The 15243-nt window shown below is 40.9% G+C and overlaps 1 protein-coding gene across 1 annotated transcript; it reads right to left on the reverse strand.

The window, feature by feature from the left end:
- Window positions 1-2046: 2046 nt before the first annotated feature.
- On the reverse strand, window positions 2047-14989 carry LOC110533103 (transgelin-2). The gene is made up of 5 exons (XM_036990192.2): window positions 14877-14989; window positions 3502-3689; window positions 3199-3370; window positions 2863-2965; window positions 2047-2749 (listed from the first exon to the last, which is right to left on the reverse strand). Exons 2-5 carry the CDS (start codon window positions 3679-3681, stop codon window positions 2596-2598), a joined length of 609 nt encoding a protein of 202 aa, XP_036846087.1. The 5' UTR covers window positions 3682-3689; window positions 14877-14989; the 3' UTR covers window positions 2047-2595.
- Between the last annotated feature and the right edge of the window lie 254 nt (window positions 14990-15243).

The following is a 15243-nucleotide window of genomic DNA, read 5'->3' on the forward strand; positions in this document are numbered from 1 at the left end:
ATCTGACACCATGTAGAGAGCTATCACTCTTATACATCTCTATTCACTCTCCCTATCTGACACCATGTAGAGAGCTATCACTCTTATACATCTCTATTCACTCTCCCTATCTGACACCATGTAGAGAGCTATCACCCGTATACATCTCCATTCACTCTCCCTATCTGACACCATGTAGAGAGAGCTATCAGTCTTATACATCTCCATTCACTCACCCTATCTGACACCATGTAGAGAGCTATCACTCTTATACATCTCCGTTCACTCTCCCTATCTGACATCATGTAGAGAGAGCTATCACTCTTATACATCTCTATTCACTTTCCCTATCTGACACCATGTAGAGAGCTATCACTCTTATATATCTCCATTCACTCTCCCTATCTGACACCATGTAGAGAGCTATCACTCTTATACATCTCCGTTCACTCTCCCTATCTGACACCATGTAGAGAGCTATCACTCTTATACATCTCCGTTCACTCTCCCTATCTGACACCATGTAGAGAGAGCTATCACTCTTATACATCTCTATTCACTCTCCATCTCTGACACCATCTAGAGAGCTATCACTCTTATACATCTCCATTCACTCTCTCTATCTGACACCATGTAGAGAGCTATCACTCTTATATATCTCCGTTCACTCTCCCTATCTGACATCATGTAGAGAGAGCTATCACTCTTATACATCTCTATTCACTTTCCCTATCTGACACCATGTAGAGAGCTATCACTCTTATACATATCCATTCACTCTCCCATATCTGACACCATGTATGCTCTAAGTATCCTCATGTTCACTCTCTTCACCATCTCTTCCATCTCCCTTTCTTTCTCTCCCGGTCTTATCCCACCTAACCTTTCCTGTTCCCAACCTCCTTTTCTCTGTCCCTGGCCTTTCCTCCTAACATCATGCTGAACAGCTTAGTCGGCACTCAGGCTGAACACAGTATAAACAAATCCTTGGCAGGAGAGGGAAGGGTAATGCTCCTCCACTGAATCCCTCCCCTCACTCCTGTTGTCCCTCTTCCTCTCTCCCTGCCTCACTGTCAGTTAGAAAATAATCTGTGTGCTGGCAGTCAGGGTTAGTGTGCCCTGTCAGAAAGACTTAGTATCAGCAGTTAAAGAATCCAGCCAGCCAATACCTCTCCCTCCCTCCCACCATACTCGTCTGATTTTCATTTTTTTGTAATAGTCTTTCCCTATCACATACCTATATCTCCAGGAGTGTGGAGAAAGGGCCCCGCCAAAGATCCTAGAGTTCTCCTGTAATGACCAACCGGCTGCAGCAGGGTTAGATGGCAAAGAGAGTTGGATTTCATTTAAACTAGGCCTTATCCAATCAAATTGTTTTAGTCACCTGCGCCGAATAGACCTTACAGTGAAATGCTTACTTACGAGCCCCTTAGTGCAGTTTCAAAAAATATGGATAAGAGAAAAGTATGTTACTATGCTGCATACAGTGCCTTGCGAAAGTATTCGGCCCCCTTGAACTTTGCGACCTTTTGCCACATTTCAGGCTTCAAACATAAAGATATAAAACTGTATTTTTTTGTGAAGAATCAACAAGTGGGACACAATCATGAAGGGCAGAGGCCCAGCCAATCAGAATGAGTTTTTCCCCACAAAAGGGCATTATTACAGACAGAAATACTCCTGTCCAGGTGGCTTGTTGCAGACAATCCCACAGGTAAAACCAGATGAGGTCCTGGGCTGGCATGGTTACACGTGGTCTGACTGCCAAATTCTTTAAAAATAGCATTGGAGGCAGCTTATGGTATAGAAATTATTAAATTCTGGCAACAACGCTGCTGGACAGCATGACAGTTGCACACTCCCTCAAAACTGTCATCGTGTTGTGACAAAACTGCACATTTTAAAGTGCCATGTCTCCAGCACAAGGTGCACCTGTGTAATGATCATTGTTTAATAGGCTTCTTTATATGCCACACCTGTCAGGTGGATGTATTATCTTGGCAATGTAGGAATGCTAACAGTGCTATAAACATTTGTACACAAAATGAGAAATAAGCTTTGAAAATGTAAAATTTCTGGAAGACTTTATTTCAGCTCATGAAATATTGGACCAAAACTTTACAATGTTGAGTTTATATTTCATTATAGTCATCATACAGTGTAGATCTTTGGTATCAAGGCGTTGTAAAGAATGAGAAGCATTTTTCAAATTAAACTTAACTTTATTTCAGAATCAACATACAAGAACTACAGAGCTCTTGAAAGGTGGCCTAACATCTTTATTATTGACAGCATCTTTCCCAGTACAAACCCAACATTTAGACTTACTACCATCAGAGTGCCGTTTTAAAAGCAGAATCTAAATGAAACGTCTGTTTCTTTCTTATGTAGCCATGTCTAGTCGACATATTCAATAAAACATGATTTTACAGACTTTGGTCACTAGGTTTGTGTGTAGGAGTATGTTTTATAGTCCCTGTTTTGGTCCAGTTTGGTCTTACATTTATTTATTTTTGGAGTCTCTCCTGTTTGAGTTAGAGAGCTTCTGTCTTCAGTGACTGGCCCAGAGAGGGAGGAATGTACTGAGGTGTGGGGTGACAGGGCATTGTCATGGTTTTAAGGGTTGTTGTTTAGGATCTGCCTGGGTCGCCCATACCCTGTCATGCCAGCCTGAGACGCCCCCTTATTGGTGCCCATCTGCAGGCCGATGACGCTCTTGCCTTCATTCAGCTGGTCCTCTGAGAAATCACGTCTGTTCTCCATCGATTTCCTGCAGACAGAAACCGTCATGTACACCACACTACATTTATAGTCACTGTTCAAGTAAGCAAACGTTTCCCTTTGAGATCAGTTTAATGACAGGACAAGGAGGTTCTGACTCACTTATGGAACCAGTTGGGGTCGCCACGGTAAGTCCCATCGTCCCTGGTGACAGCCAGGTTTCCCAGGGCCATCAGGGTCCTCTGGACAGCAGCCAGGTCTTTCCCTGCAGACATGAATACACAGTAGACATTAATACACTTTAGTAAGATGGAAATGCAACTACTGTGCAGAATATTCTATGAAACAATGAATGTAGCTCCTTTAGACATGGTGAATAAGCAGCAATAGTATTTTAAATGCTCTGTAGAGCAGCTAGTTGAACTGGGGATAGAAGTGATGTGTATTTGGTGTAATGTGGGAGGGTACAGCTGACGGCAGCTGGCTGGATGTACATACCCTCCCAGAGGTCGACTGTCTGGAACATGTCGGTCTTGGTGATGCCGTACTTCTCAGCCGCGTTGAGGAACTGGGAGATCTGCTCCATCTGTTTGAAGGCCATGCCTGAGCTCTGTATCTTCCTGATGGGCTTGTTCCCACTGGACAGGCTGTTTATCAGCTCACACAGCACCTGGAGAGGGGGAGACAGGGAGAGGGTATTCACTACCTGTGCAAGACTGGCAGACAAATTCAAGCAGACAGCTACCTCCACCCCCCCCCCCCCCCTCCCACATCCACAAGGTATGAGAAAGAGGCACTCACACATCCGTCCTTGAGCCAGTTCTGCCAACCAGTCTTGCCTGCCTCGGGTTGGCCCACTCCGGCTCCACACTGGGCGATGATCCACTCGGTCAGCCTCTCCTCCAGATCCTGGTCATACTTCTTATCGATCTTACTCTGCACCTCACGGCTCAGACCGTAGGAGGGACCTTTGTTTGCCATGACTGTTCCTGCAAGGAGAGAGATTGTTTCAGATAGGGCAGGCAAACATTGGTGCGTTCTCTTTGTTGTAGGTAGTATTGACAATTCCATACACTTGAATTCCATAGAAGCTAACATAAAAGGTAAAGACGAAGTATCTAAGACTATAAAAGAATTGGCCTTACTCTAACCCATAGTGGTAAGATTTATTAGGATCCCCATTAGCTGCTGCTTACTTCCTGGGGTCCAAACAATCACAACAGAACAGCCTACATATACATCATACAAGATATTACTCCTTAAACAGCTTTAAAGATTGAACAACTGTTCAAAGGTATCATATTCCAACACAATAAGAATGTTCTTAACTGACTTGCCTAGTTAAAGAAAGGTAAAATATATTTTTTTAAACCATTAACCATGCTTTCCAGAATGAGGTAAACCCCTAATGCATCGGCAGCTTAAAACCATGGCTCACCTGGGTTACAATACAACCGACTGAAAACAATTTGGGCACACCTATTTAAATGGCAGGTGACCTAATTACCAGGGATGAAATCAGCTGTGTCAGTTAGCCACATCATTACTGCTTAGCCATTATAAATAAAGAAATGATCAAACACATGACCACAATTTGCTGTAGAGGTTTGATATGGTGGACAAGTAAACGTAGAACTGTGGAAGTGACTGACTGAATAAATACATACACAAAACACAACTTGATCTTAAATAAATAACTTGAAGAAATATATATACTTTGCGTAAATATGATAAACCAGAAATGTCTGTAGGTGAGGAGCAACTTCCTCACATAGAGAATTCCATGAATACTGTGATAGGTTGTCTATATGTGTAACAGTAGCAGTGTAACTATTTTTGGTTTTGTCTTGGCTCAACAGGGACACTTAATAGATGGAACAGGACTCACATTCATGTCCCTGGCCTGCCGACACCCTCAAAACTGGCCCTGAGCCAACACAAATAGGTCCGTAATCAGAGTCTGATGATCTCTTTCTCTGTCTGTGTGTGTGTATGTGTGCAGATATATTTGTCAGGCCCTCTGATCTGATCTGGAGTTCAGAACTTATAACAGAGACCCTAAATGCCTACCAACTTGAAGACTACTATGCTAGGGGGGCACATAGTAGTGGGGTCTCCAGAGTGGCGCAGCGGTCTAAGGCACTGCATCTCAGTGCTAGAGGCGTCACCACAGACTCTGGTTCGATCCTGGGCTGTCTCTCAACCGGACGTGATCGGGAGTCCTATAGAGCGGCACACAATTGGCCCAGCGTCGTCTGAGTTAGGGTAGGGTTTGGCTGGGTTAGGCCGTCATTGTGAATAAGGATTTGTTCTTAACTGATTTTACCTGGTTAAATTTAAAAAATAAACATGGCCATAGTACAGACCACAAGATGGAGACTTCAAATCTATACCTAATTCTTGGACTGTAGAATCGAAAAGTCTCAGCTCCTGTGATGGTATCTTGAATCATTACTATCACTGAACAGCTCAGAGCTGAGGGTCAAAGGTTAATGTCATCTCTCTGTGAGCCTGCTGCTCTCATAGGCTCCTAGCTGCTTCCTGTCCTCCCCAGCCACACCCTGCTGTCTACATCCTGTTTGGCTTAGTCCTCCCAGCTGGTTCTCCTCTGTCACTTCCTTCCTTTCTCACTGGGGTAGTTTTTACAGTTAACCTTCATAGACATACTCACTCTGATATGTGTATTGATTATTCTGCGTATTAGTGCCCAACAAAGGACACTGTGGCAAACGGCAAACCCTATTCCCCAGTCAATACTATGCAACGTCTGTAAATGCACAGAGTATAATGCTAGCTAGATGAGATTGTTAGGTTAAATGTCTACATCCGCAATTACCTTATGATCTTACTGCATGTCTCAAAGTGAGGCATACTGAATATCCCCTCTGAACAGGACATTGTTCAAAGGATGACTCATGTTGCTGCATGGTGTGTAAAACATATGAGATATTAGTAAGAGATATTATCACGAGCAGCTAGAATTAACAGCAACATCCTCCCCTCTCCTCTTCACTTGCCTCTAAAGTAAACATTCAGGTATCAGTTATCAAACCACATTGATTCATGCTATCACAATAGTATTCAATCAGGTCTTGTGGCTGTATAGCAGTGGAGGCTGCTAAGAGGGGGACGGTTCATTAGAATGACTAGAATGGATCAAATGGAATTGGCGAACACATACAATATAAACCACGTGTTTGATACCATTCCACTCATTCCGCTCCAGCCATTACCACAAGCACGTCCTCCCCAATTAAGGTGCCACCAACCTCCTGTGCTGTATAGGGGTATCAACATGCAAAAGAAAAGGACAAGCAATTTAATAATGGCTTAAAACTGTGTTTGGAAAGGAGGTGGAGGCACTGCTTGAGTGCATATGTCAATGTCAGTGTGTGTGTGTAGGAGCATAGTTGTATTTGAAGACAGGCCCAATATGACACTGTAGCATGCAGGTACACGTCTGTTCGTTCACAGAGCTTGTAAGTGATGTTTGAAATGGCACTGGCAAACCAGACTACAGTGAAACTGGAGAGCACATTCTCTTCCTTAAGCACCTCAATGCTCTGCTTCCTGTTTTTGTGCAGAGTGAGAGAAACATCTGTGAGAGATCCTCTATGATCTCTCTGGCCTTAGCAACGACAGACACACACACACACACACAAAGATTGATTGTGTCTAAAATAGAATCCAAGACAGAATTTCAGATTGGCCATGCTTGCATTTTATTTGTGCAATCCATTGTGTTAATGATTCTGTTTTGGCCGGGCCACAACTATCTTGATTCTTTCACAAGAGGTTTGTAAGTGTTTCTCAATATGAGTGGTTGCATGCACTGCCGTACTGTTTGTGACAGTTGTTAGCATTTATTGATGTTGGTCAGCTCTAACACAGAGAAAGCATTACTTCCTAATCCTAATTCACTAGCTGTCATCCAGTAGCTAATGACTCCCAGACCAGAGCTATAAGAGCTAATAGCTAATAGTTCCATGTCAGTGTCTCTCCGCACCCAGAGAAAAGCAGAGCAGTGTAGGGATATTACTACATATGTTATATGGGATGCAGAGGAAGGTCCTGTTGTTCTCTTATCTGTCCGACTAGTTATGTCACAACCAGAGTTTGTAACAGGATGTGACACTCAAATTAGTATGATATGTTACGTTTGGTCTGGTTACATAAGACGAAAGGTTACTTAAAGCTGTAATATGTAACTTTTGGGGCGATATGAGTTATAGATCTGTCATTCTCATTGAAAACAAGTCTAAGAAGCGGTAGATTGGTTCTATGTGCTCTATTTCTATGCTTCCCGTTTTCTAGTTTATTTTTGCGTCTTTTACTTTTGGTTTTGTACACGAGCTTCAAACAGCTGAAAATACAATATTTTCGGTTAAGGAAAATATATTTCACAGCTGTTTAGATGGTACAATGATTCTCTACACTATACTTGCTTGTTTAGTCACATATACTGACATTAGGCTAACTATTATAATTTTAGCAACCAGGAATTGGAGGAGCGATTTCTGCATAGTACATCTTGAAGGCAAAAACAAGAGTAGGGTGGTTGGTCAGGGTCTATATTTTTTACAAATTAAGGCATATATATTGTATATATGTACATTTTTCTAAATGTAAACATTTGGAATAAGCAAAGGCTTTGAATTCTGGTCAAACAGATGGAAAAGTGATCTTAGAAAACATTTAGTATAGTTTTTTTAAGGTATTAGAAATACATCTAAGCACAATAATGTTGATGTAAAGACTCCTGAAAACTAATACCAACAATTATATTTAGTTTTGCTGAATTTTTTGCCCTTCTGTAAGTTTCAGAAATATTGCCTAATGTCTTGTCATTCTTTTACCAAAAACCCAGATATATTTAAAATGTTTTCTAATTTCTCTCCCTCGTGATGGGGGACGGTAATGAAATTAAACAGAATTAACAAGTATAGGTAGACCTACTAAATCATTAGTGTTCTGACTGATAACATTTGGTTTAGGATTTATTAAGTGATTAAAACACATCATTCGGTTACCAAATCAAACATCAGTAACAGAATGACTGCAACTTCAATGGCTACAAGGGAAGTTCATTACTGTCCTCCCTTCCACTGGCATACTGTTACGTTCAGCTCATAACTGTTTTCTGTCTCTTTCTGTCGTCTGGTGGTCAAAGCAAGAGTGTGAAAACAGTCTGGACAACCGCTCCCTCTTTCCTTTTCTGCAGTTAACATCACCTCTCCTGGCTCTTACTGACACCTACCCATGAGCCCCCTCTCTTTCCATTTACTGTAGTCAGCCCTCACTGTAATCACCCTCTCAGCACCGACCGACACCAGGTGTCCTTGGAAGTTGGAAAGTAGTGCTAGTTAAAATTTGGTCAGTCCAAATCTGAACCAATCTGTTTCACAAGTTTGGACAGTACAGTACAGTAGAGCACACTAGAGTAGAGTGCAGTATAATTGACTGTGTTGTAGTGTACTGTACTATGCTTTGCTGTGCTGTACTGTACTCTACTGTGCTGCACTGTGATGTCCAAACTTGTGAAACATAGATGTCTATGATTGGTCCAGGTTGGGTCTTGCTTGGGGGCGGAGCTCATTAGTATAATAGGCAGTGTGTAGAATAATACCCAAACATGCAACGGATTATTTGACATGTTTCTACCTTTGTGTACTTATTCAGCCACCTAAGCCATACTGTTCACGCTGCTACCGTCTAGCAAACAGTACAGGAGCATCGGCTTTCAGATCAACAGAGATAGCTTCTAACCCAAGCCATAAGAATGATAAATACAGAGCCTTCAGAAAGTATTCATACCCCTTGACCTTTTCCACATTCTAGTGTTACAGCCCCATTTCATAATAGATGAAATATTTGGTTATATTTACCTGATGTAAACCAAATGTATTGAACATGAAATTCAGAAATATCTCATTTACATAAATATTCACACACCTGAGTCAATACTTTGAAGAGGCACTTTTGGCAGCTGTGAGTCTTTCTGGGTAAGTCTCTAAGAGCTTTCTACATCTGTATCTTAGGGACTGGGTGTATTGATACACCATCCAAAGTGTCATTAATAACTTCACCATGCTTAAAAGGATATTCAATGTCTGTTTTTTTTATCCATCTACCAATAGGTGCCCTTCTTTGCAAGGCATTGGAAAACCTCCCTGGTCTTTGTGGTTGAATCTGTGTTTGAAATTCACTGCTCGACTGAGGCACCTTACATATAATTGTATGTGTGGGGTACAGAGAGGAGGTAGTCATTCAACAATCATGTTAAACACCATTATTGCACATAGAGTCCATGCAACTTATTCTGTGACTTGTTAAGCAAATGTATACTCCTGAGCTTATTTAGACATGCCATAACAAAGGGGTTGAATATTTATTGACTCGAGACCTTTCATCTTTTCCTTTTTAATGAATTTAAAACCATTTTCTAAAAACATAATTAAAAACATAAAAACACAATACTTTAACATTATTGCATGTGGGCCAGTGACAAAAACATCTCAATGTAATCTATTTTAAATTCATGCTGTGACACAACAAAATGTGGAAAAAGTCAAGGATTGTGAATACTTTAGGAAGGCACTGTAGTTAATTAAATGGTGACCCACTCACAAGACTGCACACTCACAAGACTATATATACACCCTATACAGTATACACACTCACTCACACACAAATACCACACACATTCACATACTGTACACTACATACGGACAGACACGAATACCGACACATGCTAACACACACACATACACACTTTTACACTCATCATATGCTGCTGCTGATCTGTTCTTTATTCTTACTCGTATTATTATCTATCCTGATGCCTAGTCACTTTACCCTGCCTTTATGTACATTATCTACTTCAAATACCCTATTCTTATCTATTTATTTTTTTATTTTTTATTTTACCTTTATTTAACCAGGTAGGCAAGTTGAGAACAAGTTCTCATTTACAATTGCGACCTGGCCAAGATAAAGCAAAGCAGTTCGACAGATACAACAACACAGAGTTACACATGGAGTAAAACAAACATACAGTCAATAATAAAGTATAAACAAGTCTATATACAATGTGAGCAAATGAGGTGAGAAGGGAGGTAAAGGCAAAAAAAGGCCTTGGTGGCAAGGTAAATACAATATAGCAAGTAAAACACTGGAATGGTAGTTTTGCAATAATCTATCCTGATGCCTAGTCACTTTACCCTGCCTTTATGTACATTATCTACTTCAAATACCCTATTCTTATCTATCCTGATGCCTAGTCACTTTACCCTGCCTTCATATACATATCTACCTCAAATACCTTATTCTTATCTATCCTGATGCCTAGTCACTTTACCCTGACTTTATGTACATATCTACCTCAAATACCTTATTCTTATCTATCCTGATGCCTAGTCACTTTATCCTGACTTTATGTACATATCTACCTCAAATACCTTATTCTTATCTATCCTGATGCCTAGTCACTTTATCCTGACTTTATGTACATATCTACCTCAAATACCTTATCATTATCTATCCTGATGCCTAGTCACTTTACCCTGCCTTCATATACATATCTACCTCAAATACCTTATTCTTATCTATCCTGATGCCTAGTCACTTTATCCTGACTTTATGTACATATCTACCTCAAATACCTTATTCTTATCTATCCTGATGCCTAGTCACTTTATCCTGACTTTATGTACATTATCTACTTCAAATACCTTATTCTTATCTATCCTGATGCCTAGTCACTTTATCCTGACTTTATGTACATATCTACCTCAAATACCTTATTCTTATCTATCCTGATGCCTAGTCACTTTATCCTGACTTTATGTACATTATCTACTTCAAATACCTTATCATTATCTATCCTGATGCCTAGTCACTTTACCCTGCCTTCATATACATATCTACCTCAAATACCTTATTCTTATCTATCCTGATGCCTAGTCACTTTACCTTGACTTTATGTACATATCTAGCTCAAATACCTCGTACCCCTGCACATCGATCTGGTACTGGTACTCCCTGTATATAGCTTCAATCTGTGTATTGTATTCCTCTTATTTATTTATTTTTTACTCTGCATCGTTGGGAAGGGCTCGTCATCAAGCATTTCTCAAATTCAAGGTGTCGTATCATAGCTGACACCCAATTCTGTCTGCAGACATCTTTGAATCTTAATTCAGAGTAGATATTTAACAGAGTTTTGGGAAAATGTGATCACATAAAAAACTGAGGGAGAGTTTGCCGTCACTCTGTTACCAAACTGTACATCCGCACTGTTCTTCGAGTAGATGTGTTTTTGTAAGATTTTCTGTGGAAATTGTTAAAAGTAGTCATTTTGCATAGAGTTGTATGGTTTGTTTAACTTTGCAATCAATGGTTTTTGTTTGGCATACATTTAAAGGGAAAAGTCTCCACGTCATTCTCTTACCATGGAATTGCCCGACAACAACTCTTGTAAATATCATCATAAATACCCGATTCTGCTCTAACCAATCTGAAGGGCTGTTTCTCAATCTGATGATCTGCCTCAGAGCACTGTTGTAGCATGCCCAGAGAGGATCCGCCTTCAGCTCAGTACAGAGTAGTGATGGACATTCTGAGTATTTTCAGTGAGCCGGCTCATTTGTCTCCGTTCAAAAAGAGACGTTAATTTGCCTCCTAACCGGGTTTCGTTCAGTAGCACTTAAACGTGTACCTGAAACCATTAAAAAACTGCAAATGTAAAGCCTACATAGATGCCTGCCATTATGTCAGGTCGTGACGTGAGTTCATATACATTTTTACCTGACCAAATCATTAGATGGCCTGCCATTTCTTTTTACACACTCCAAAAATGTGTTTGGATAAAAATGTGTTATCTGCAGATAATCGTTATCTGGACCTCAAAAAGCTGTAGTAACAGAATGCAAATCAGGGAACCGACGTTCAAAAATAACCGTTTGTTTGCGATTGACGCATCACTAGTACAGGCACACATCACTGGCTGGATCAGGCCTTCTCAACATGGAGGCTCTTGATTGGCTGATGAGGACCGTTATGGGTTAATGGCAGGGGCAGTTAGATTACTACAGATACCCCTAACCCTCCCAAACCTCACTCAAACCTTATAGAAAGTTTCTAACAGGTTCTATAAACTGTGTGAAAAGCCTTGGGTTAAACCTGTGTTCTGCGTCAAAGAACCGGAATACATCCATGTGTGATTGAGAGTTGATAAATCTGTTTACTGCACTTTTCCCCAGGAAGGGAAAAGAGGAAGGAGAGGAGGGCTGCTAGCATAGTCTGCTATTGTATATGCTTGGAGTGGGAGGAGGGGGGCAGGATAGAGCTGTTGGCTCCTGACAAGGCCCTCTGCTACAGGCTCAGGCCAGGCTTCTCAAAACAACAGTCTGCCCTTACTCAGCCTGTAAAGCCATTTGTACCTCCTATTACCCAATATGTGCTCTGTGTCCTCATTCAAACATGGCTCAATCATTGCTGTTACAGGTGACTTTATTACAGGGATGTGAAACAGAGTGTGAAAGCTACTCGGGTCACTGCACAAAAGATCCATCATTCAATGTTTCCAAAGCAACTTGTAAATGTCATGTCACAGTGTTTTCAGGGAATACACTTAAACATCCCTCACATATAAGGTTTGACTCCCACACCACAGCTACACTAATCTAGTCTGGTACCGGCAGATAGACAGGGAATGAAGAGGAACCATGTATTACACAACACTCTCTGACCGCATGTTGAGATAGATAGCCATTTCTCCATCTCAAAGATACAGTACATACATCATGAGAAAGAAAGCCCCTATATCATTCCATTTGTCTTGCATGGAGCTGCCCGTTTTAAAAAGGGGTGTAGCTAGTGTGACTCCCGTGATACAAGTCAGTATTCGACGTTGGGAGATGACGTGGAAACCGGCCACTCGGGGCAACAGTGAGCGTTGTTACCTTCAAGTAGATTTTGGTTTAGCTAGGGTGTTGTGGAAGGGGATGGTGGATGGGTGTCAGCATCTGCTTCTGATTCCAAAGGTTGGAAGTTTGAATCCGGCGTTTTGAGAATTTTGTTCTAAGCCTATCCCAAACCTTAACGCTTACCTTAACCATTCGGAGTTAATGCCTAACCTTAAGATTTCTGAGTTAATGCCTAAACTTAACCTTAAACACTTCGAAAACACTTCGGAACCTTAAACACTTCGAGCTAGTTGAATGTGTGTGAGAGTGCTGAGAGCAGGACTTGATAAGAAGCAGGATCTGATGATGCAGGATCTGATAGTGAACAGGATCCATCTGATAGAGCCTCTCTGGGCAGAGTGAAGAGAGACTTTTGTACGCATGAACTGAGGACAATTCCATGGTAACAAATTGATGCTTACACTCACATTTTTCACTGTAAAATGTATGCCAAACAAAAACCAATGCTTGCAAAGTTAAACAAAACATACAGCTGTATGCACAAAGGCCTCTTTTAACAATTTCCACTGAAAATTTTACAAAAACACATTTACTTGTAGAACAGATGCAAAGTTTGGTAACAGAATGACGGCACAAACAGCACAAACCTTCATTATTTTACCAATCTTTGCAGTAAGTACTAAAAGTGAAAAAAAAGTGAAGAATCTGAGTCACCGCAACATTCTGTTATTATGGAATTAATTAATTAATTAGATACATGCCATGCAGAGACGGCATGAGAGAGGGCAGGATGTGTGTGAGTCAGGGAAGACCATCTTCCTCAGTGAATTTCATAAAAATAATAATATTGAAACATTTAAAAGTTATAATTTTTAGATAAAACTATGCTAAATATATTCACACCACCAGATAATCGATTAAAACAGCACTCTGTAGGGTAGCACCGTGGTGTAGCCGGAGGACAGCTAGCTTCCGTCCTCCTCTGGGTACATTGACTTCAATACAAAACCTAGGAGGCTCATGGTTCTCACCCCTTCCATAGACTTACACAGAAATTATCAAGGGGACGTCCTCAAGGGGACGTCCTCCAACCTATCAGAGCTCTTGCAGCATGAACTGACATGTTGTCCACCCGATCAAAGGATCAGCGAATGAATCTAGTACTGAAAGCATAAGCTACAGCTAGCTAGCACTGCAGTGCATAACATGTGGTGAGTAGTTGACTCAAAGAGAGAGAAAGACAATGGTTGAACAGTTTTGAACAACTTAATGTCTTCAAAAATGAAGGAGAAGCAGAAAAAAATGAAGGAGACTTTCACTTACTTAGCTGGCATATGCAGCTAGCTAGTTTATCCTACTCAAACACCCGGCTCAAACAGAGGGATGCTATGTTAGCTAAAAGGCTATGACTGTAGCAGTTATGAGATGGTTTGTCTTGGAAAGGTTTTTTCACCTGGTCACATTCATTGAAGTCCACAGGTGAAGGGGAAAAGGTGAGAGGAGGAGCGCGCATAGATTTGAGAAGGAATACAACGTGGCTGCCATGAAAGTGATCTGTGCTTACATGTGATAAGGGGTGTATTCATTCCGCTGATCCTGTTGAAAAAAAATTCTAAATGGAAGCAAACGGAAAAAAACAAGGATAAACATACCTGAATTTGTCCAATAGAAACTCTTGTTTGCAACTGTTGGAATAATGGCTAGATGCAGGCCAGAGTGTACAAGGCAGTATTGAATGTGTCAATGTCTGTCACCTCAAATTTTTCTCTCGACCTGTTGTATGTTGGTAACTTTAATTCATAAGCTAGGTTGTAGCAACCTCGTGATGGAATTAGGGAAAAGTTTAGTATCATGTAGTACCCTAAAAGAATCAATGGTACATTGAGCTGGGTGAATGGAATATGAATGACAGTCATCCAATATGCTGTAATAGAAATAAGGCCATACTCATTATTATTTTGAGTACGGCACCGACCGCCACTGGTGTGTGTGTGTGTGTGTGTTTAGAGGCTGAATATAAAAAGATGAAGGTGTACCCCATGTGAGTATGTCTACAGCCTTTTCGCCCTCTCTCTCATCCATGTAATCCTAAAATAGACTGTCCAAAACTATAGAACGCTGTCAGTAGCAACTTATCAAGCATGCTAGAGAAAGTACTAGTCACCATTTTGACAATGTCTGATACACCAGGAAATGTAACAGTATGAATAAGAGACAAATGTGTTAAGAAGGAGCCAGGTATGTACTTACAGTGTTTAGTTGGGAGCAGCTTTAGTTGTTCAGATGCGTGCAAGTGGCTTTGGGCCTGTGTTTCTGTGAGCTGGTGTAAAATAGTTCCTCTCGTCTCCTTTACAACAGAGTACAGAGTCTGCTCTCAGGGAGTGCCGGCTTAAAAAGAACAAACACGTTTGTCTTAAATGACTTCACCACATTCAAGAGAAAAAGCGAGTGAGAGAGAAAGAGGGGAGGAGGGGACAGAAGGGGAGGAGGAAACCACAGCCTTAAAAGGATATGGACTTTTTTTCTCTAGATTTTTCTATGAGCTTCTAGTCCTCTTATTTCATTCTATGACACATCTTTTTATTTTCTCTCTCTTTTCACCCCTGTAAGTGTACCT

Source organism: Oncorhynchus mykiss, chromosome 10 (genome assembly GCF_057628025.1).
Source record: "Oncorhynchus mykiss isolate SJ-2025 chromosome 10, ASM5762802v1, whole genome shotgun sequence".
Classification (NCBI taxonomy): domain Eukaryota; kingdom Metazoa; phylum Chordata; class Actinopteri; order Salmoniformes; family Salmonidae; genus Oncorhynchus; species Oncorhynchus mykiss.

What these genes read in the sequence shown, in the direction of transcription:
- LOC110533103 (XM_036990192.2), bottom strand. Translation starts at nt 3,681, where the DNA reads ATGGCAAACAAAGGTCCCTCCTACGGTCTGAGCCGTGAGGTGCAGAGT. An exon ending in GACAGTCGACCTCTGGGAGG is followed by an intron (nt 2,966 to 3,198) that starts GTATGTACATCC and finishes TCATGTCTGCAG; the next exon opens with GGAAAGACCTGGCTGCTGTC. An exon ending in GACCCCAACTGGTTCCATAA is followed by an intron (nt 2,750 to 2,862) that starts GTGAGTCAGAAC and finishes TTCTGTCTGCAG; the next exon opens with GAAATCGATGGAGAACAGAC.